At 41.5% G+C, this 24,724-nt stretch overlaps 1 protein-coding gene across 1 annotated transcript in view; it reads left to right on the forward strand.

The window, feature by feature from the left end:
- The window catches only part of tut7 (terminal uridylyl transferase 7), a 156,839-nt gene that overhangs the window by 101,815 nt on the left and 30,300 nt on the right, over positions 1-24,724 (forward strand). The window contains exons 17-21 of the mRNA XM_084319881.1: positions 6,155-6,212; positions 8,175-8,278; positions 9,851-9,940; positions 10,861-10,974; positions 14,120-14,197. Coding sequence (XP_084176007.1) covers positions 6,155-6,212; positions 8,175-8,278; positions 9,851-9,940; positions 10,861-10,974; positions 14,120-14,197 — 444 coding nt within the window. The remainder of the gene's footprint in view (positions 1-6,154; positions 6,213-8,174; positions 8,279-9,850; positions 9,941-10,860; positions 10,975-14,119; positions 14,198-24,724) is intronic.

Below are 24,724 nucleotides of genomic sequence, written 5' to 3' on the forward strand. Positions count from 1 at the left end.
CTTTCAATACATTTAAGATACAAATTTTGCTCTGCAAGAACAACGGAGTGGATATCAGTCCATCTTATGACAACCACGTCCGATGTGGAGAGATGATAAGATGATGATGATTGACGTGATGTGATGATTGATTGACGGGGACACGGACACTTCTAACGTTCAGGTTCAGCCATGCATTAGGTGAGTAGTAGTAGTAGCCCACTATTAGGACGTGAAATACTGTCTACTTAAATTTATAAAATATCAACCTATCTATCTATCTATCTAATAATGAGACAATATGCAAATAAGATAATACTAATAATTGTCACGGTGTCCCCGTATATGAAATGAAAGTGGCTTGCAACTTTACTGGCTGTCACAAACTGTTTATTTCTCGTTTAGCATATTACATTCCACTTCTATAAACAATCAAAGTCCTACCGTAAGAGCCTCATACGGGTCAATTAAACCTTTTTGATTAGTCTTTCCTTCGAGCTAAGTTGGACTGAACATTTCACTGTCAAAAGCGCAAATGTAAATAAGGTTGCGTCGCAACACGGTTTTCAAAATAAAGGTCACATATACAAATACCTCTCAATTCTTACTAAAAAAAGTCCCGGATATACATAAACATTAATTGGCATAGATCTCTATAAACGGCCCAACACATTGATCACTTTAGGCACACACTGAAACCAGTAACATCACAAATATGAAGCAGGTAATTACCCATACAAATAATAAACCTTTCATGGGGTTATTTACAATAATAATTCATTTGATTTCTAAAGCACTTTTCATTGTGAAACAAATGTATGCAGAGTTTCTTGTCCTCCTGATTAATGCAATGGTGTGTGTTTGTGTGTTGTGGTGATCTCATTCAAGGAGCACTACACAAGTGCGCGCACACACACACACACACACACAGTTTGTTGTTCAAGTTCTTTAATAGTTGTCATACAGAAGTACAGAATACTTTCATACAAAATGCTTCTTACTGTTACGCTCCAGAGACTGTGCTAGACAAGATAGTATCAAATAACATAATAACATAATATAGCATGTAATTTAGAAGAAGAAAAATGAGGTCACAGTGTTCGGTATAGACATATGTACAATGTTCTGAGTTACCATATAATATACAATACTATGCAGTGTACTAATGTACAGTACTATCTAGTGCAAAGCAGAAATGGGATGAGGTACAATTTTAGGTACAATTTACAGTAAGGTGTACGAGTTGTAGTGCAATCCTTCATCCATAAATATAAAGTGTGGGGAGTGGGTGCTACAGTGTGTTTGTTTAAAGTGGGTGTGTGCTATAAAGTGTGTGGAGTGGGTGCTACAGTGTGTTTGTTTAAAGTGAGTGTGTGCGTGTGGATGTGTGTGCTATGTGCGTTTGGTGGTTGTTGTTGTGTAGTGTTCATTCATTGTTCGTTTAGCAGCCTGATGGCCTGGGGATAGAAGCTTCTTCTGAATCTTTCTGTGCTCGCCTTGAGACTCTGCCTTGTTTTTGTTCTATTAGTGATTTACACACTTTCTCGGTTGGTTCATTATAAAAGATACAAACCTGAAAACAAACGCACTTAAATGTTAAATAAAAGGACCACAGTAATGAGGCAGGAGGAACATATTTTTTTAATAATGGTAAAATTGTTATTTAAAAATGTGCCCCTAAAAAATATTTTTTGCCCCTAAATGTCTCATTTACGGGCAAGTGTGCCCCTAGTGAAAAAGCTTAGCGTACAGCCCTGGGTAGTGAAAGGGTTAATCTTATGTAGTGTGGTAGTGAAAGGTTAACCTTCTGTAGTGTGGTAGTGAAAGGGTTAACCTTCTGTAGTGTGGTAGTGAAAGGTTAACCTTCTGTAGTGTGGTAGTGAAAGGTTAACCTTCTGTAGTGTGGTAGTGAAAGGTTAACCTTCTGTAGTGTGGTAGTGAAAGGTTAACCTTCTGTAGTGTGGTAGTGAAAGGGTTAACCTTCTGTAGTGTGGTAGTGAAAGGTTAACCTTCTGTAGTGTGGTAGTGAAAGGTTAACCTTCTGTGGTGTTGTAGTGAAAGGGTTAACCTTCAGTAGTGTGGTAGTGAAAGGGTTAACCTTCTGTAGTGTGGTAGTGAAAGGTTAACCTTCTGTAGTGTGGTAGTGAAAGGATTAACAGTAATAGCATGCCACATTACACATTATGAAATCTCGACGAAATACCTCTGAATAAGAATTTTAAAAAAAATTAAAGATTCGATGACTAATTCGGCCAGAAACGGCTTTGAGGCGAAGCGTTACTAAGCGCTTCTGTAGTGTGGCAGTGAAAGGGTTAACGCGCGCCTCATCTCCCCTGCCTATACACGGTGCTGCGCACATTCATAACGTCCATACAGGAGGGATATACACGGTGCTGCGCACATTCATAACGTCCAGACAGGAGGGATATACACGGTGCTGCGTGCATTCATAACGTCCAGACAGGAGGGATAAACACGGTGCTGCGCGCATTCATAACGTCCAGACAGGAGGGATATACACGGTGCTGCGCACATTCATAACGTCCAGACAGGAGGGATATACACGGTGCTGCGCGCATTCATAACGTCCAGACAGTAACAGTTAAGCATTTAGATGTATTTAGATGTAAATACATGTAGTGTGGTAGTGAAAGACACAACAACAACAACAACTTACTTTTAACTGTATTAACAGATTCCGTGCTGAATGCCAGCGCAGAAAATAGTTTACATCAGGGCCCCCACAATAATAATAATCTCTCGCTCCGATGAAAAAGCCATTTTTTATCACTCCGTTTCCGTATTAAATTAATTTACTTTTAGCCATTAGGTTGCAAAAAATGCACCCTACCGAAATTCGTTCACTCAGAAAATTCTAACTGTGTTTTAATGGTTTTTAATTAAGTTAAAACACGCGTTTTATAACGGCCGTCAAGGCCTCTTTTTTATCTTTTTTATTTAGACACTGCTTGTCACACGTTACGTTGCTGATAACGTATAACATTAAGATAGTGTATTAACATTGTTATTCTCTCTCTGTGAAAGGAGAGCTAAATTGTGTCTGTGTGTTTTTTAACACCTAATAAGTACCACTTGCTACCCGGACAGGCCGCACCCAGCGATAGCCCGCGCGTGTAGTTTTTCCACCTCATGACAGAACATCCTTGTGGAACTATATAACAATAATTACCTCATTTACAAGTTGTATTTAAGTTTGCAAATAATGGCAAATAAGGGAACAGATTAATGACAATTCAAAATATGTAAAAAAAATCAAGATTTCGATTTTTTTGATTTTCTGAACAGCAAGACATTTTGTTCATTTCAGAGCACCTCCCCCCTTGCGCATCAAATCGGGTTTGGTCACGGCGGGTCACATATATGTATTTATAGCTATAACTCGCGTTCTGCAGAATGCTGCAGAAAACGATAAAAAATATTTATACTTTAGACCAGGGGTGCACAACCTTTTTTGAACCAAGATCTACTTTTTAATTTACCACCTAGCCGAGAGCTACCAGCCAAAATTGTATATTGTAAGCCGTCATTTGAGGCTTTATAAAAGCAGCATAATGAACACAAATCTGTCAGTGCCGAGTCCGACCTCATCTTAAATACCAAACAGCATTGCTTGTTGTAGTTAACAAAGAGAAGCAGAGTTGATTTTGCAAAAAAAAATAATTTTTTTTTTTTTTTTTTTTTTATCAAATTTTATTAATCGAGATCTACTTGAAATCAGCCCGCGATCTACCTGTCGATCGCGATCGACTGGTTGGGCACCACTGCTTTAGACCGTATTTTAGTATGAATATGTGAATGAAAAAGTAGAACGTTGCTACATCCTAAACGATAGATACTTGACGTTGAATGGGCCATAGTAATGTCAATTTAGCAATACAATTAAAAAAGTTATAGCCCTGCAAAGAAGGGGAACATCTCCATAGATTTATAGTGGTGGCAGAGAGGGGATTAAGATCAGAATAATCCCTGGCAGATAAAGGGTTAAACTAAGAAATATGCTAAGAAGCATATACTATTTATTAAAAAAAAAATCATTGAGTTTTTAACCCTAGTTGCACTTTTGTGTTTTATTTCATGTTTTGAACAGTGCATGAAAGATTGTGTATTACTGCAAAAAATCATAGTGGTTAAAAGATTTAATGACTAAGGAAAATGTTGGGTCCCGAGGCTAGACCAGTTAAGAACCACTTCTTTACATCATCCTCTCACCTGTCCTTTACATCATCCTCTCACCTGTCCTTTACATCATCCTCTCACCTGTCCTTTACATCATCCTCTCACCTGTCCTTTACATCATCCTCTCACCTGTCCTTTACATCATCCTCTCACCTGTCCTTTACATCATCCTCTCACCTGTCCTTTACATCATCCTCTCACCTGTCCTTTACATCATCCTCTCACCTGTCCTTTACATCATCCTCTCACCTGTCCTTTACATCATCCTCTCACCTGTCCTTTACATCATCCTCTCACCTGTCCTTTACATCATCCACTAGGCCTGCCGCGATAAGCAATAAATCGATTAATTGCTGCGATAATTAAAATGAATGCAATGATTTTGACGGGCGCGATTAATTGCTATTTGCGCGTTTGTTTTAATGAGGCGGAACCAGTGCCCCTCAGTCACTGTCCGTGTTGGGAGGCGGGCCGCTGACGTTACTAGAGTACAGCACGGGAGCTCCGTGGGGCAACGCCACATAGACATTTCTCAATAGTGTTGCTCCTTTTAACCAAGTAGCATTATTTGTAGTGTAACGTTAGCTATTTTTAGACCCAAGTAGTTACTCGCTACTGCCCGGAGAAACTGGACTGCTAAATAAAGATTAAAGATCTAGCGTTCGTTGATGCTCATTCAATGCTAACAACATTAGCTACAAACGAAATACAACGTATAGCATAGCTACAAGTACAACACAGAATAACGTTAATACAATTACATGCATCATTGTTTACAATTAACGGGTGGGGCTAGTCAAAGGACTGGACACGGGGACAAGTTAAACATGAATTAATTTATTATAACACTCCGGTAGTTTCGAGTCGTGCTGCAGTGCTTACGCACCACAGCTATTATATTATATACTGCTTTGACGCTTCCTCCTCATCGTTGATTGCCTGTAGTAGCTGCATCTAACGTTAGTAGCTAACGTTAAAACTAACCTAAAGTTAGTTGTTCACCAACAATTTGTTTTATCATTAGCTCAAAAACATCATATCATTAGCCCAAGTTGTCGGCTCATAGTTTCTGCTTAGGATAATCACAAAATACTTCCGGTCCGGTCGGTGGGCTTCAAAATAAAAGTCTAAACACCGGAAAAGACGGAGCGGTGGGCTTCAAAATAAAAGTTTGGGGAAATAAATTTCAAAAAAAAAATTCTCTAACCGGTCGCAATAATATCGCTTATCGCGATATTTTCGGGGGCAATTAATCGCCCAGCAAAATGTGTTATCGTGGCAGGCCTATCATCCACTCATCTGTCCTCAATATTCATCCGCTCACCTGTCCTCTATATTCATCCGCTCACCTGTCCTCTATATTCATCCACTCACCTGTCCTCTATATTCATCCGCTCACCTGTCCTCTATATTCATCCGCTCACCTGTCCTCTATATTCATCCACTCATCTCTCCTATATATTCATCCACTCACCTGTCCTCTATATTCATCCACTCACCTGTCCTCTATATTCATCCACTCACCTGTCCTCTATATTCATCCACTCACCTGTCCTCTATATTCATCCGCTCACCTGTCCTCTATATTCATCCACTCACCTGTCCTCTATATTCATCCGCTCACCTGTCCTCTATATTCATCCGCTCACCTGTCCTCTATATTCATCCACTCACCTGTCCTCTATATTCATCCACTCACCTGTCCTCTATATTCATCCGCTCACCTGTCCTCTATATTCATCCACTCACCTGTCTATATTCATCCGCTCATCTGTCCTCTATATTCATCCGCTCACCTGTCCTCTATATTCATCCGCTCACCTGTCCTCTATATTCATCCTCTACGTGTTTACCCTGCCAGTGTTTCCTGCTTAGCTTACCTCTCCTTATGTATCTATACGATTAAGTCACAGCTTCACATTCACAAAATGAGGTAACTAATGTATGTACTAATATTATGTTCATGTTGTTTCCTCAGGACCTTGACTGCATCAGTATCATCGAGAGCCTGGCGAGGCTGCTCAGGAAACACCCAGGTGAGAGCAGGGGCCTGCAGCTGGTGGCAACACCACAACATTTATGCATGTAGATCTCATTTAGTTGAGCCTTAAGCCTTTTATATACTTGCTTTTAACTATGCGTGTGCATGTCCAAGATGGTCATTCTGCGTTCTTTTGGAGTGTTGGTTTTGCACATCCTCAGAAATTAACACTATGCATCCGCAAGATGAAACACATTAACATCCTTGAGTGTTGCCATGTTTATAAAAGAAAATTGCAAATTCTGACGTCATCAACGAAGATATTGGTGTCGGCCAGGGATGATTCAGCCCTGATCTGCCCCCTAGTGGATATACTTTGTAATCCTCCCTAATGTAATCCACTTGTAGGATGTAACCTTTACTCGCAATTTTTTTTTCCAGTTTGCACATAGCTTTTTTTTTTTTTTTTTTTATAATGCTCACTGTCGAGCCCTGAAGGAAGCGAGAAATGCCCTCTGTCGCCCCGTTGTTGTTATGTGCATAGCTAGTGTAGCCTGTTTAATTCTTTATTTTGTGAACATATTTTGTGAACATTTCTAGTCTTTGTCAAATCCCTTCTCTAACACCCTCTTTTATTATTATTATTATTATTATTATTATTATTATTATTATTATTATTATTATTATTATTATTATTATTATTATTATTATTATTATTATTATTATTATATATAAAAATTTATATAATATTAACACATTGAGTGCCACGCCCCTTCCGGGAAGTGACCTGGCCTTGCCGTCCATTAACCCCATGTAAACGTAGTTGTAGTTTGTAGAGCTAAACCTATATTTTGGGTCTATAACGCCATCGAGTGTCAGTGAGTTGCTTCCAGTCAACGTGCAAAAAACAGATTCTTTTTTCATCCGTACATTTCCGTTTGATACCGTTTTGAATATGAATATAGTTTGGGTGCTTCTGAGTAATTCCAGGGAAAAGACGCGAAAACAGCATTTTTGTGTAATTCAATAAACACGTTGTCATTTTTCGCCTGATTATCGGATCTTCCTGATATCAATGCTAGATAATCATTATTATCCTTCCTCGTGCAAGCATGCAATGTGTTTTAGACCGGCCCCCACCTCCTGCACCCAAAGGCAAATCGTGGTAGAAATAAATATCAGATCAACGCAAGCTTTCATAGTGTCCTTAACGCGTCTATGCTTTTACCAAACGGTTCGTGTTTCCGTGTTCCCGTTTTGTGCTCTGATTGGCCACACACGTTTCTGGTCATGTGACATGTGCGCCCAATCGCATGACGCGCCCATTTCCACCTCGACCAGCAGCAAACTACCTAACGCCTACGATCCACACTCTAACCTTAACCAACTTCGAAAGAGTGCCTAAGCTTAACCGTCCAAAGTACTTGCCGTCACACGATTGGGCGCACATGTCACATGACCAGAAACGTCAGTGGCCAATCGGAGCGCAAAACGGGAACGCGGAAACACGAACCGTTTGGTAAAAGCAATCAAGCGTCCTTAACTGGTATCTGATGTAATGCAAAAAAAATAATCCAATTATCTGATCGCCATTCCAGTTATCCACAGCGATCCTGTCTCCGACGTTGTTGGGCATTGCACATCAACGGGCGGGCGGGGTCAGTTGTCCAAACCATCCCTACAAGCATGTGTTTTGCCGCAGTGTTTAGGACCCGCCCCCACGCCGCAGCTCGGTAGAGAAAAGAAACGAACCCGTTTCTAATGGGGTGCAATAATGGCCAAAGGCGTTAGAGGGCGGTATAAGACTATCTGCCAGCTCAGACACACTCGGAACAGTATGCACAAGGTGCCCCGCTGAATTATGAATGGCAATGGCAATTAAAAGAAATACAGTGAGAAAAACGTAGATATACGTTTCCGGCACTCAACCAGTTAATCTATATATTTATATCTTTTTTTTTTTTTTTTTATTATGTAAACTGTGCTCCACTGTGCTCCACATCTAAATCTACCCCAGGTCTGAGGAACATCCTGCCCATTACCACAGCCAAAGTACCCATTGTCAAGTTCTACCACGTCCGCACTGGCTTGGAGGGAGACATCAGCCTCTACAACACACTGGTAGAAGCTTCAACTTGCACGCACGCACGCACACGCACACACACACACACTTTCTATATGTTATGTGGAGAACAACTGGATATATATATTTTTTAAGTCAAACTAGCAAAGGCTGGATAGCTACTGTGCGTAAACAAAACACACCTAACGTTAGCTACACACACTCGCAAGCCTAGAAGCCAACACGCTCAAACAATACATGCCTGTGGCCTACATTCACCTACAATGTAGCCTTCACAGTGTAGACTGGCACCGGCACATGACCAATTATATATTGAGTCACAACCAAGCTAAACAAGCCTCTGGGCAAAAAGGTTAAAGATGATCATATCATAACCGAAGAGTGTTGGGCCTAACAAAAATAATAGTTGGTTTCAGGTTGGTTGTCAGTTTGGCCATGGGTAGGTAGGGAATTTATTTTATTTTATTTTTTTTTTTATTCTTTCCCACGGCGACTATGGATAGGGAATTTCTTTATTTAATTAACCCTTTCACTGCCACACGACAGAAGGTTAGCCCTTTACTATCACACAACCGACGGCGATGCTCCATCATTAGCATCATTAGCTCCGCGGATGCGGAGCTAATGATGCTAATGATGGAGCATCGCCGTCGGTTGTGTGATAGTAAAGGGCTAACCTTCTGTATTGTCACAGTGAAAGGGTTAACCGGCTGTCGTGTGGCAGTGAAAGGGTTAAAATGTTCACAACAACATGGATGCATGTACTCTGCCAGCATGTTTAATATCCATAATACTAAATGTTTGACTAAGATTTCTATGAAACTTTATTCTTAAAAAAAAAAAAAAAAAAAAACGGATTTTTTTTTTTTTTAATATATAATTTTTTTTTTAAACTCATAAAATATATTGGGTCGCACCTAAATCGGCAGGGTCGGTCGGCAACCTGAAACCAACCATTCTTTTTGTTAGGCCTCACAGTGTAGACTGGCACCGGCACATGACAAAAATTATATATTGAGTCACAACCAAGCTAAACAAGCCTCTGGGCAAAAAGGTTAAAGATGATCATATCATAACCGAAGAGTGTTGGTGGTCAGTGTTTAGGACCAACTCCACACGCAAACCTCTTCAGTTGCTATATGTGATCTGCGACTACTATAACGTTACTTGCACATGACCACGGTGGATCAGGTAAAAATAAACTATCATTAACGTTAGCATTTGTAGGGCATTAAATAGTGGCATTAAAAGGTCTTGAATGTAATGTGCTGATTTTGATTTTGATTTGTCGATTTATCTGTCAATTTGGTTTCAGTTGACCAATTTTTTTTCTCTCGCCATATTGTATGGCAAAACGTTGAATACGAAGTATGAAAAGGTCTCAGGGTGTCAACATTGTTGACACCCTGAGACCTTTTCATACTTCGTATTCAACGTTTTGCCATACAATATGGCGAGAAAAAAAAGAATTGGTCAACTGAAACCAAATTGACAGATAAATCGACAAATCGACTCAGAGGGGCAGCCCTAATAAACATAACATAAACATAAAAGCACAACTCCTCTTGGTTATTCAGTATAACCTACAGTATCTGTTGACTGTATTTCAGGCCCTGCACAACACACACCTGCTGGCTTCCTACGCCTCCATCAACAGGAGGGTGAAGATCCTCTGCTACGTCATGAAGGTCTTTACAAAGGTGAACATAGCACACATACACACACATGAAGGTCTTTACAAAGGTGAACATAGCACACATACACACACATGAAGGTCTTTACAAAGGTGAACATACCATACACACACGCACACATGAAGGTTTTTACAAAGGTGAACATACCATACACACACATGAAGGTCTTTACAAAGGTGAACATACCACACACATACACACACGCACACATGAAGGTCTTTACAAAGGTGAACATACCACACACATACACACACGCACACATGAAGGTCTTTACAAAGGTGAACATACCACACACATACACACACGCACACATGAAGGTCTTTACAAAGGTGAACATACCACATACTCACACACACACACACACATGAAGGTCTTTACAAAGGTGAACATACCACACACATACACACACACACACACATGAAGGTTTTTACAAAGGTGAACATAGCACACACATACACACACGCACACATGAAGGTCTTTACAAAGGTGAACTTACCACACACACGGTTTTTACAAAGGTGAACATAGCACACACATACACACACGCACACATGAAGGTCTTTACAAAGGTGAACTTACCACACACACGGTTTTTACAAAGGTGAAAATACACACAGCTCATATGTCTGCAGTATATTTGCCCTCAGCATTAAAATGTAATACTTCAGAGCTCTAATTATAGACATATATATATATATATATATATATATATATATATATATATATATATATATTGCACAACCTGGTTTGGCTCAGAATACAAATTTTATTTCAAAGCTGATTATGAAAAGGAGCCTTAAACATGCTCATAGCAGTAGCCATACCATACCACCAGTTAAACATTATGCTAATAGCTTTCCAAATGTTGGATTCTGTTTTGAGATTCTTACGCCCCGACTACCATTGCCTTGTTTGTCCTACTCCAGATGTGTGACATTGGGGATGCGTCGCGTGGCAGCCTGTCCTCCTACGCCTACACCCTCATGGTCCTGTTCTACCTGCAGCAGAGAGACCCGCCAGTCATCCCCGTGCTGCAGGAGGTAACTCACAGGGGGGGGGGGGGGGGGCTGCAGGAGGTAACTCACAGGCCCGCCCACGAGGGGACCGGGGGGGGGGGGGGCTGCAGGAGGTAACTCACAGGCCCGCCCACGAGGGGACCGGGGGGGGGGGGGGGGGGGGGGGGCTGCAGGAGGTAACTCACGGGCCCGCCCACAAGGGGGGCTTGGGGGCGGGCGGGGGGCGGGTCTATATTTATCCTAAATACAAGTGATGCACAAAAATAGTGACCATCACTAATTATGACAAACACAAGAGACATTTGTTGTTGCTTTGATGTAGCCCATTACTGCATGAAAATCCCCTCTTGAAAATCGCATTAGACACTTGATTTTGTGTGCGTTAGTGTTGTGTGTCTGTGTGTGGTTGGGTTTGTCTCCGTAACCCCTGATAGTAAGGGGGCTTTCTCATTAGGAGCGGGTGCTCCGCTCCGTCCTTGGGTGTGAACTTCCCCCCTCCCTCTCCCCCCTCTAGTTTGCGTACACGCTGCAGTCTTGGTGCGCTCCGGGTTTTGATTACGGTTTGCGTTTTTGAGTGTGTAAGCTGCCATAGGCGATGATGTCACACTCGAATGACAACACAGGAAGAGTTTAACACACGGTGATGGAAACTGGATGCTGATATAAAGAAACGAATAACTAATAAATATGAAGTTATATTTGAACCTCTATTGCCAAGCCTTGTCAATATAACCCACCCCCTTTCTTCACGAATGGAACTGGTGTGGAGTCCGCTTTGAGCGTTTCCTGGGTTAGCGACTAACGCTAGTTAGCTTAGCCTATTTATGGGATAACTTAGCAGCTAACGTTAGCCCATTGCTCGCATCAATTATATTGCATGTCACTGGTCTATAGAAATAAAAAAGCATTCGAACAAGAAACCAATGTATAGACATAGCATTGGCAAAACAAATTGCCAGGCCTAATGCGAGCCAGGGAAGTCTTGTGCTTTGTAACGTGGCTTCATCTCGAAGTTTTCATCCACTGAGCCGTGAGGCTCAACATGCTTGTTTGGTTGAGGTCTGAACTCGCCAAATTGCCCATAAATATAGTTTTTGTGGGTATTGTCCAGTTGTTGCTGTATGTTATCTGCCCAAAATTCAAGCAAGCATGAAAGCATTACAGTAAGCTTGCACACCACGCCCCCCGCTCCCTCGTCGGGGACACTGGCGCGCACCCGAAACCACCTATTCCAGCGGTCCAGGTTTGGAGCGAATCAGCGTCCCCGGGGACGGGGGGGGGGGGAGCGTTCTCATCAGGGACGATCACACCCTATTTTGATGCGATCGTGCTCTGATTAGACCCTGAATGGCTAGTGTGAAATATGCGTCCACTTGGCGCATATTTCTGACCGCACGCATCTGTTTTCAATGTATTCCAATGGGGAGGGAGCGCATGCGGCCGCCTCTAGGAAGTGCGCTGCCGTCGGCTTCTTTTCTCAGCTTTTTTGTGCGGACGAAAGTTGAAACTTTCTGAACTTTCAGAGCGATGCGCTGGGCTCATTTTCAGACAACCAATCACAGCCATTCATCTACCACTCTGTTTGTAACCTGACACCGGAGCTGCCTGCCTGTCTGGCTGTCTCCCACAGACCATTGAGATTCGCGACAAAACTAATAATAACTACACGAATACACTACTAAAAAGCTAATAAAAAGCAAAGGGCGAACTGTGGTGTCGGGCAATAACTATATATATAATTAATATACAATAAAGTTATTCAAATATGCTATAATATGTGCAAAACCACGGCATGGCTGTAGATTTCTTTCTGTCATCTACAAGATGCGCTGCAAGCCAGCGCTGCCGGCGCACTCCCAGCATGTTTCACGGAGAAATATGCGCTAGGTGGACGCGGGCCCTAAAGGCGCTCCCATAGTCCAGCAGACTGTACACAGAGCAGACTCCGCGGACGTCCGCGCGGACTCTTGAGCTTTGATCTCAGCGGACAGCAGACCCACAGGTGCGACGCTCCTATTTTCTGAGGCGCGGACATCCGCGCCGCTGATCTGGTGTCACACAAAACGCTGCTCTGCGTTTTGGTTGACATCGAACTGCATTTAATGTGACGCCGCGTGAGCGATTGGTGGCGCGAGGAGAGAGATGAGCCCGTGAAGCGCGCTCTCTCTCTCTCTCTCTCTCTCTTTGTCTCTCTCTCTCTCTCCCTCTCGCTCTCTCCCGCTGATAATGTTCCCTCTGATCTGCCAGTACAGTAGAACAGACAGAATTGTGGGAAATGTAGTAAAACTGGTGCGAGAAATGTAGGAAATAGACCGCGGACGTCCGCTGAGATCTGCTCGACTATGAAAGCTCAAAGAGCCGCGCGGACATCCGCGGAGTCTGCTCTGTGTACAGTCTGCTGGACTATGGGAGCGCCTTAAGTCTCTCAGTTTGCATGCATGTGTGAAACTAGGAGAAAAAAGGTCCATTCGCGGACACCTTCCAGAGTTGGGGCCTGATGACACACATGCACGTGTGTGTGTGTGTGTGTGTGTGTGCCCAAGCCTGAGAGCAACTGTTGCTCATGTGTCAGGACTTCGTTTTGAAGCATGTATACTACATTTACAAAATCTATCAAACTTTGGCTGTGGGAGCCATTGAGTCACCTGTATCTGCTAATTAATTTAGCAAATTACGTGTCATGTTTTGCCATTGGGCGTGTCATGTTTTGGGTGGAGGTGCTGAAAGGTTAGCATGCTCACCTGCTCTAAACAATTCAGATAGTTTTGCAGTATTTATGCTTTACATACCACTGGCCAAATCCTACATCAAGGTAATCTGCTTTGTACATTTGATAAACCTCATCAAACCGGAGCACCACCCAAAAGTACATTTCTGTTGACATTGGGACCCATTGCTGTAAGTCAAAAACAAGTTTTCTGCACCATGCAAATTTGAGGTCAAGATGGTCGCTACAGGAGATGATCTTTGACAGTTAAGGCATTTACAGGAATATCGTAGAAACTTTATAATTTATAGAATGGACATTCCCATACACATCAACACTGAGCTGTGGTAAACGCAGAACATGAGATAATCAAGCCATAGGGACCTGCATGACCCGTCTGTCTGTCATGACGAGCCATTTTGCCCTAACATGCCTTCCTCTGTGGAAATGTGTTTGTCGCAGATTTATGACGGAGAGAAGAAGCCAGAGATTCGGGTGGATGGTTGGAACGTCTACTTCTACAATGATTTGGAATCACTGGTGAGCCTGTTTCTTAGATGTCACTAATGCTGGGTGCACAGACGCACTACATCAGGGGTGGCCAACCCGCGGCTCGCGAGCCGCATGCGGCTCTTTGCCCGTCAATGTGCGGCTCTTCCATCCATAAAAGAAAATATTTTTTTTTTTTTTTTTTTTTTTTTACTTTTTTTTTTTTTTTTTTACGTCACTCATTCCATAAGGACGTAGAATAAACATTTACAATTTTTTTTTAAATGGTCCATTTGCATGTTCTTGGTATCTGAATCTAGGGACATATATGGATCAGTGTCAGAAATAGTGTGTCTGTTACTAGGCTTGAGTAAATTGTAATGAACCAAAGGAGAATATCAATTCTATTTAAAAAAAAAATTATCTTTGACTGTAAATAACACCATGCTAAAATTGACCAGACCTGAAAAATCTAAGCAAATGAATAAAGGGAAGATGATTAAACAGAAGGTTTTGTAGATACAGTACTGAATTCTGCCATCTTTTTTATAATGTAAATTTCTCCACCATTTTTCATCATATTGCAACACCGTTTTTTGCAAGACGTTCACAGAAAGGTAGAGAAACTAACTGCGTTCTGTTTTATGGCAATAACGTTCAGGTTTGTGGGAGATAATCCCAAAAAATAAGAGAAATTAAAAAGTAAATCCAGAAGTCAGATGATTGACAGGGGCTGGTGTGAGCTGGGTAGGGTAGTTTTTCGAAATTTGAAAGCCCTGAGTCTCTTCCTTCAAAAGACTACACTCACTTTTGGCTGTGCCACTTCCTCCTGTCAATATGCGCCGGTTTCCGACTCAATGCCCTGAGATTTCTATAATCTTATATTTCACTAATAACAGTTCAAATAATTGGTAAACAAACATAATGCTGAAAATATACACTTTTACTGTATATCTCGGGCTTAAGAGGTTAACCCTGTGAGGCCCAAATTAAAAAGAAATTAGCAACTTCAGAGGCCAGAGGGTGGGACATATAAACACATTTACTATCAAATAGCATTGTGAGGCTGAACAACAGGACCAATTGACTATACATGTGCTTAAAGAGGAACTATCTTATAAATGGCTTTTTTCAGTGTTTACCATTGTTTCTTAGCTATGTGGACTTATATTAATAGGATATATGTCTCTAATTCTCATATTGGCGAATTCTTCCAATTCTCCTCTCACAATATTCACCCTCACTGAACTGAGTCATCTGAAAATGTGCATATCTGTGATGTCAGAGATTTCTCAGCTGCATAATAATGTGGCAGTTGATGTGGCAGTTGGCACCAGGCCACACAGTGGTTGGAGCCCAGCCTCAAAACGGCTTAAGATCTTAAGGTAGAAAAATGCGGTTTTTAGTACTTGATTAGAAATACAAAACAATGTATTTTTTTTGAAAAAAACCTAGGTGTTCCATAGACTCACAGGAATTGTGTAAAAGTGCCCAAATAGTGAAAGAAATAGTAAAATAGTTCCCCTTTAACATTTTTTAAATAAACATTATTTTTTTAAATGGCTAAAAGTGATTTTGTAATTTTGCAACCGTGGGTCTCACAGGGTACTTTTAACCCTGTGAGGCCCAAATAAAAAAGACATTAGCAACTTCAGAGGCCAGAGGGTGAGACCTATAAACACATGAAGGGTGCCGTGACTGAAAAAAAAGGTTGAGAAACGCTGGTATATGGTGTGGCTCTTTGTGGTACCACAGTCATTTTTTTGTGGCTCTTAGTCTCTGACTGGTTGGCCACCCCTGCACTACATGATGTTGTCACTAATGTTGGGTCCACACTACATGATGTTGTAGGGGTGGACGGTATACGGTATAAACGGTATGAATTTGCTCTACGGTATGGATTTTGACTATACCGTGTAACCGGTAGTGCAGCTCTAAAATAGCAATGACGTCATGTAACCACAGCGTGACTATTTCACTCGCATTTGCCCCTAAAAATAGATAGAATTAGTCATAGATAATAGATATGTGCGAACTGGAAAAAGTTATTTAGGAGGCTTCGCGCAGTGGGCGTGCCAGCCCCTACCGCACGCATGTAAACACGGGTCTAGTAGTCTAGTGGGACGGGACACGGGAGCTGACGGGAGGACGGCGGCGTCTCCCTGAGCTAACGTTAGCTTAGCTACCGTTACAAAATGACCCAGTCAACTATTCACTTTTAGTTTAATACATGATGAGGCATTGTCTAACCGAACGGTATCTAGTCGGCCAGCTACCGATAGCTCCTGACATCAACAAACGCTCCACAAAGTCTAGTAGAGACGTGTATGATACCTGTTAGCTCACGTTAACGCAAGTTAGTTCACCGTTCAAAACTAAATGTCCCATTGAACTAAATAATTCACTGAGGCGTTGTATTAACGTTATATATCCGGCTAGCAGTAGCTACAGATAGCTCCTGATATCAATGTCTTATAACACTGATTCGATGCGTATTCGAGCTGAGGGCTTGCTAACGTTATACCAATACAATAGGTCCAGGTGCAGCTCCGGAGAATCCTGGCACACACAGACAGTGGAGCTTGTTGCGTGGTGGCGATGTCTCGCAGATAATACAAGTACAAGTCTAATTATATAATATATATATTTTATAAAAAAAAAAAAATTTATATAAAAAAAAAAAAGATTTTATCAAAAACGATGATACCGTGATATATACCGTTACCGTCTATGCTTCAAATTATACCGTGATATAAATTTTAGACCATACCGTCCACCCCTATGATGTTGTCACTAATGCTGGGTCCACACTACATGATGTTGTCACTAATGCTGCGTCCACACTAGGGATGCACCGATCCGATATCGGATATCGGCCCCGATATCACTCAAATAGCTGGATCAGGTATCGGTAAAAAGTAGGGGTGGAACGGTTCACAAAATCCACGGTTCGGTTCGTATCACAGTTTTGGGTCACGGTTTTCGGTTCGGTATATGTTGTTTTTTATATTATTTTAAATGTCCAAAAATACCATACATCAGCATAAGATATATAGTCAAAAAATAATCCAACTTTTCAGTTATTATCAAGGACGTAGTCATGCAAAAACTGAAAGAATGTGGCAGTTTAACATCGGGCACATTATTTTTATAATTTTTTTGACAGTCTTTGACAGTGACCGGTTAGAGCTAGGAGAGATTTTGGTACAGCAAGATGGGAGGCGTTTAAACATGCTTCTCATTTATTTGGTAAAAGGTAAAAGGTTTACAGCGGTTTGCCTTAAATGTTTGGCACACAAAGACCGAACTGACTGAAAAATATAGGCAACATTTGTCAAAGTATTAACTTAGTGCAAACAAACAATAATTAAACCTTTCTATTTTTGTGGCCACATTATAGACATACAACATAAAGTATGCATATGCTCAACCAGCACTAGACTTTCTTATCAAAAAGGAAAAGTCACTGTTATTTCAAATAAATAAATCATGTGTACTAAATATATATTTACTTTTTAATTGCATGAAACATTATGAAGTATTCTCTTATGCCACTTTTCACTGCATGGTACTTTTTGAGCGTCTTGTTTTGTATTTGAAGTGACGTCACACGAGGAAGTAAATAGTCAACCACAGTAACACGGCGTTGGAACCTGGAGAAGCCCTGATGATATAATAGGGCTGAGCGATAAAACGATAACGATAATTATCGTGATATATTTTAACACATTCAGAGCCACGCCCCTATGCCCAAAATAGGCCGTTCCGTGCCAGCGCTTGAGTCAATGGGAGGACGGGGAAATTTGCGAACGCTTAAACTATACCTTAAATTATGGCTATGGGTCTAATATACCCGTCGCTTATCAATGATTGCTTGCAGTCAACATGTACGAAACGGATTGTTTTTTCATCAGTACATTTCTGTTTTATACCATTTTGAATAAGAGTATAGTTTTGGAGAGTTCTAGTAATTCCAGAGAAATCCGCGATAATAGCTCTTTAGTGGAATACACAAAACGCGTTGTAATTTTTCGGCTGATTTATGAATCGTTTCAAATAAACGCTAGATTATCGATAATATTTGTGTCCTTATGCACGCTAGAGAAGTGGGCTGAATCGATTATCCATGACCTGGTCAGCGCTAACGTCGCACACACACGCACACACACACTGCGATGGCGGTGATAGGAACATCTGATTACCCCAAGACTCGTAACATAAATTCCTTACACACACATCATCAGATGTTCTGCAAAAAGATTAATCCAATTCCTGATCGCCATTCCAAATATCGATCGCGTTTATTGATCCAACGTTATAGTCCGAAACACATAATCGACGCTGCTCTGAGGGTCCCCAGTCAATCCAATCCAATGATGTGCAATACCATCCGGGAGACGATAGGCGGCGGTATTTGCCCTTTTGTGAGCTCAGACCCATTCCCAATGATAACATCAGGTTGGATGGATGAAAATGAATCGATATCGCTAATAAAAGAAATAACGATTAAAACCCGAGTTTTCTCGGGTCTTGGCACGCAACGCATGGCGAGTTAACCTGACTAATCTCGTGGTTGGCCCTGAATTAGTTAATAATTGATCGATCGATAATAAAAATAAAATCAATACTTTTTTTTTTTTTTTTTTTTTTTTATAAAACCTTCAACAGGGCCGTTTTAAAACCAGAGACAGTGGACAGACTTGTCTTTCTTGCCTGCAACTTAAAGTAATGGCTTTGCTTGTTCAAATGACAATACTGACCAAATTGAGATTTATTTTTCTCTTGTCCATTTATTTTGTTTGCTTTCTAATTTAAAATACAGTTTGAAACCGTAGGCTATGTGTGCTAGCAGAGCTAGTCTCCAGTCACGAGTCACTGTGCACGTGGTGGTTTGTCCACCAAAAAAGCGCCAAAAGATAGAAAAGAAACTAGCAGAGCCAGAACTATTCAACTCCCCTGGAGCCACAGCCAGCAGAGAAGCCTGTTTACTTTCGCTTATGGCGGCAACAACAAAGAATTGCTGCAAAATAAACATACATATGATGTTGAAAAAAAAGGAAAAATTCTAAAAAAATATATATACTTATAACAATATAGATAATTATCGATATCGAGTGATATTATAACATCATATCGTGATATATTTTTGGCCATATCGCCCAGCCCCGATATATAAATGAACAGCCAATAAGAAAAAATAAAAATAAAAAATCTCTGAACCTCTTTTGTCAAGCCTCGTCACTAAGTCACAGCCCCCACTAATGGAACTGGTGTCGTGGAATCACTTCGCTGTGACCGTTTCCATGGTTAGCTCGTGGCTAACGTTAGGTAGCTTAGCTCGCGGCTAACTTAATGACTGCCTCTGTGGGTATGCATATTTTTTTGCGCATCCCAATAACCGAACAATACACTGTTAGATTCGGATCAATCGGCCAGTATCATGTCTTCTTGTGTTATCATCTCTCCATCCACTCCCTCTGCGTTGTGTAATTTTATCTCTCCGACGTCTCATCATACTGGCTGATAAACCTTATCATTCCCCGTTAGTGCAATCCGCAGCATAAGTATTCTCCACCTTCGTAAGAATTTGACACTTTGACAGCATGATACCTTTCTTGGAAGAGCGTTGTTTATTAAATAAACAGAACCTCATAATCAGATGTTATCAAATTGTATCGTCCTTGCTATCATCCTTCTGCTATTCAGTCCAATAGTGGTCAGGCCTGGTCGTTAGCCAGAACTCTCCTCGTGTTAGCCGAAGCTAATGATGATGTGGCCTCCATCGTGTGTTCTAGATCGGAATGTAAACATTATGCCCTGCTCGGTGTGGTGCTCACACTAACACCCTGCTCGCTCTGAACCACCGTCTCCTGCTTCCACCACCGTCTCCTAAACCATGCACATTTCGACCTCTCTGACCTGTCCCCTTTTAGATGCGGTCATCTCCCCCAATATATAAATGGTAAATGGCTGCTTTTTTATATAGCGCTTTTATCCAAAGCGCTTTACAATTTGTTACTTACATATTACCCATTCACACACCAACGGTGGAGGCAACCATGCAAGGTGCCAACCTGCTCATCGGGAGCAATTAGGGGTTAAGTGTCTTGCTCAAGGACACATCGACACGCTGCCCAGGAGCGGGAATCGAACCGGGAACCTCCGGATTGCCAGACGACTGCTCTACCTCCTGAGCCACTGTCGCCCCCATATACATCACATACATTGAAAAACCACCGATTTCTCTCAACACACATGCCCCGAAACGCCGTGTAGGTCGTACCGAACGGTGTACGGTTGGAATGCGTACCATTCCACCCCTAGTAAAAAGATAAAAAAATATCTATTTTCTTAATAAAAAAAAGAAATGTATTATATATAATATAATAAGAAATAACAATTCAGTACATTTATGTGTTCATTTGTTACATTTAGTTGCACTAAGTTAGGAAAGTAATGTTTTAAGTCAAGCCTGATGTTGCCTTGCACAAAAGAATGATCCCAGTTAGGGCTGGGCGATATGGCCTCTAAAGGATATAGCGATATTTTTTTGCTATATCACGATACACGATATATATCGCGATATTTGGACATTTACTCTAAAGCACTTAAAAATGCTTGATTTAACCCTTTGATGCATACAGTCATGCCAATACAATGATTATAATAGTCCCTGCAACATATGTTTGCATTAAACCATGAAGATGCTTTAAAAAATAATTAAATTAAAAGTTTCTAAAAATGTACTAAGACATTGTCTCTACTGACATACTAATACTTTTTTTTATTTTTATTTTTATTTTTTTATAATCTACTGTAAGACCATTTATATAAACTCTTGGGTGACTTTTGCACAGTACTGTTTTCTATCCACTTTAGCTAAAAACACACACTTTATATATACACACTACTGTGAGACAATAATAATCACACACAAAGGGATAATGGCTTATAGCAGACTTAGGGCGCTTTCACATATAGTTTTGGTGGACTCGTGCGGTTCTGGTGGTGAAGTTGCAACATTGTTGCATTCTTCATTTGGTTCGTCTGCGTTCACATTGCAATTTGTCAAGCGCACCAAACTTTCGGAACAATGTCACGCGGTCGAAAAGGGCGCTCGTCTATTGGACACAATGGAGAGTGGAAATCCCTCCCCTTCAGGAAGTGAAATCCGCGAAAAACACGAACAGCTGCAAGAAGCGTGATAGTAGAAGAGACGTGGCATTGATCCATCGTTCGATTATAACTCATTACCTCCATCCTCTCGCTAAACAACTTGTACACCTCGTTGTTTTTGTGAGTGCCCACAAGCAGCTGTTTTATTTGGTCTTCTGCCCATGGTCAGGGCTTTCACTTCATCATTCGCCCAAGTCTGTCCACGAGACATGTTTACAGTGTGCTTGTTTTGCAGTGAATGCCGCGCGCCGCTGTGTTTTTTTTTCATCCTTCTACCCAAGATGCACAGTTTATCAGGTGACTTCCTATATTTGGTCCGCGTTTGGGTCACGGTTTTCGGTTCGGTTCGGTATATGTTGTTTTTTATATTTTTTTAAATGTCCAAAAATACCATACATCAGCATAAGATATATGGTCAAAAAATAATCCAACTTTTCAGTTATTATCAAGGACGTAGTCATGCAAAAACTGAAAGAATGAGGCAGTTTAACATCAGGCACATTATATTTATAATTTTTTTGACAGTCTTTGACAGTGACCGGTTAGAGCTAGGAGAGATTTTGGTACAGCAAGAGGGGAGGCATTTAAACATGCTTCTCAACCGAGACCTATGTTTTTTGGCGGACCAGAGTTTGCGTGTAACGTTGGTGTTGTGGTGTTGCCAAGGGAGAGGAGGAGTACCATACTCCCACAGCGATCTGCCGACGGGCAGGGGATAACGGAGACAGAAGAGACCTTTAGACTGAGTTCGGTTGAGGCTGAACTCGTATAGCAACCAACAGACTTTAGGTGATAGCCTAATCTATACCTTTCTGTTGAACTCATTCTAATTATTAATCTGGACCTTCAGAACATGCAGTATTATTAATTTGCTCAAATGTCGTGGCCTCACACAGTGCCAACTGCAGGTCTCGCAATCTCAGGTGCCAACTGCAGGTCTCGCCATCTCAAAGATGACAGAGCATACATGCAGCATCCCCCTGTTGGGGTTGCTCAATGCTGTAAAAAGATTACATAAATGTGTTTTTATGAATAACGATATTTGAGGAGCCTAATAATATTGCTACAGCATGCAATTCTGAGGTGGGAGGCTCCGCCTCCGGGCGAAACCATCTCCGTGACGTCGGCAACAAAATGGCGGCGCCCATGTTGATTTATGCTACATAAATGGACATAACAAATCGTTTTTTCTTAGAAACGCCTTATTTTTATAACGTGATTTCTTTCTGTGGTTTATCTAAATACTAATGTGATGCTATGACTATGTTTATATCGCTATGCTTCATCTCCCCTTTAACGTTACACAGGTATGTCATGCATGTTAATTAACGTTAGAGCGCAGCTAAAGTTAGATAGTAGGAGCCGTCAGCCAACAAAGTTGTTTCAACAAATGTATTCACAAACTGGATTATCATTCAAACGTTATTGAAGCCTCCCGTGACCAGTAAGTAGGTACTATTACTCAACCGCAGCAATGTTCACTATGAATTGAAAATGGGGGTGTGGACGGTATAAACGGTATGAATTTGCGCTACGGTATGTGTAACTGAGGGGTACAATTCCCTGACTGTATTACTAGATATGATACTTACTACCACTACCTTTGTACTTAATATTCGGCCACCCAGTACACGGCATAAATATATTATCATGAACACTCTCACGTAGATGAAACGGATCCAACACAAATGTACGAATTAGAAACAGGTCTTTATTTCTACACAGCGATGGTGTGTAGAATAAGCACTTAATCACTTAATTACATTTATGAATTGAAATAGTATGCACTTTTATGGCAAGGAGTATTCGTCGGTATATCAATAGAGAATGTCCAATCTCTGAAGGCGCAGGTGGTAAATATACGACCTGGAATAGTTAAGGAATAACAGCAATGATACTTTAATGATTATACTAAATACACTAGAGGGGGTTAATCCGGTCGCTTGTAAGCCGACAGGAGTAGGAGGGGGGGGGGGGGGTAGAATCCGGCTGCCTCGTCCGGCCAAGGGTGAACCCACTGTAGTGCCGTTCAATGCGCCGGCGATCCTTGGACCACAGATGAAAGCAGGTGGACTCTTTGTGGGCCGGCTCTCTCCGGTCCACGGGGGAGAGACGTGAAGCGACCTCGTCTTGCAGAGCGTCTCCTCACCTTGCGTCCTCTCCAGGGGGGGGGGTTCCAACACACGGCAGTGTCGGGGGTCTTTATCCATGGAATAATCAAAGTATCCAAAGCATAATCCGTGCCTGGGAAGGCGGGCTGTCGTCGGTAGAATAATCCGGTATACAGGTCCACTCGCTCGTCGGCTCTGGGGCTCCTCGGGTGCAGCTTCACATAGGGTCAACCACCCTGGGTAAGCAGCCAGTTCTCTGCCCGAAACGATGGGGTACTGACTACGGTAGTATTCTCACCGCACGAAGCACTATATATTAACAGACTATTATTAGCTTAATAGACTACGTCCAACTCGACGATATAGTGCCAAATATGACTATTCAAATATTAATATACACGATGTCTCAATACCGATGGTAGGCGAACTTGGCCTTACTCCCACACGTGGCGTCGCGGGGAGGCTTTACGTCTGTGACTCTATTGGAGGGTAAGAAACTGGACTGAAAAGAAAGTCCTACTTTAGTAGCGCAGTATATATACGCACTATGAACAAATAGTCCCATTAGTGGTGCGGTAGCCAGATTCCTACGCGGAACTAGGACTTGTTCGTACATGTGGAGCGGTACGTTTGAACTGGGTCTGAGGGGTATGGCAGCCTGGCACCAAGGTCTCGACCAATAGTAGAATGGAGACTATTATGGGATGTTCAGTAGGCTAGAATGGATATTCAATGCATATTGTACAAGGAATATACAAGGGATATCAGGGAATATTAGAGAATATACAAATACAATTAAATATATATATATAAAAATAAATATATATATTCGGTTTAATCTGGCCCTTCACAACAGTATGGATTTTGACTATACCTTGTGACCGGTAGACTAGAGCAGCTAGTCACAGTAGTAGCAATGATGTCAACGTTACGTGACGATTCACTCGTCATTTGCAGTGGTCATTGCATAGTGTTTAATTGTACTGAGTTTTTCTCCACTTGTTCACGGACCTTGCCATATAGTTTTGGCATTTCAATTTGGCTAGGGAGGCTGAGGAGACTTGCTTTAGCACAGCAACGGGCTAACGTTAGCCGCTAAGCCAGTGCTTCTCAAACTTTTTCTGTCAGGCCCCCCTTTTGAGGACCAAAATATTTTGCCCCCCCCCCCCCAACAAAATAATCATGAAATGGGCCATGTTTAAATTTATTGAAATAACACCAATATCGTGACCTTTCAAATTGGCCCTATATTTTGTTTTCAGAGCTGTCATGGATGAAAAGCCAGCTTCAC

This window comes from Notolepis coatsorum (assembly GCF_963971535.1).
Source record: "Notolepis coatsorum genome assembly, chromosome: 1".
NCBI lineage: Eukaryota > Metazoa > Chordata > Actinopteri > Aulopiformes > Paralepididae > Notolepis > Notolepis coatsorum.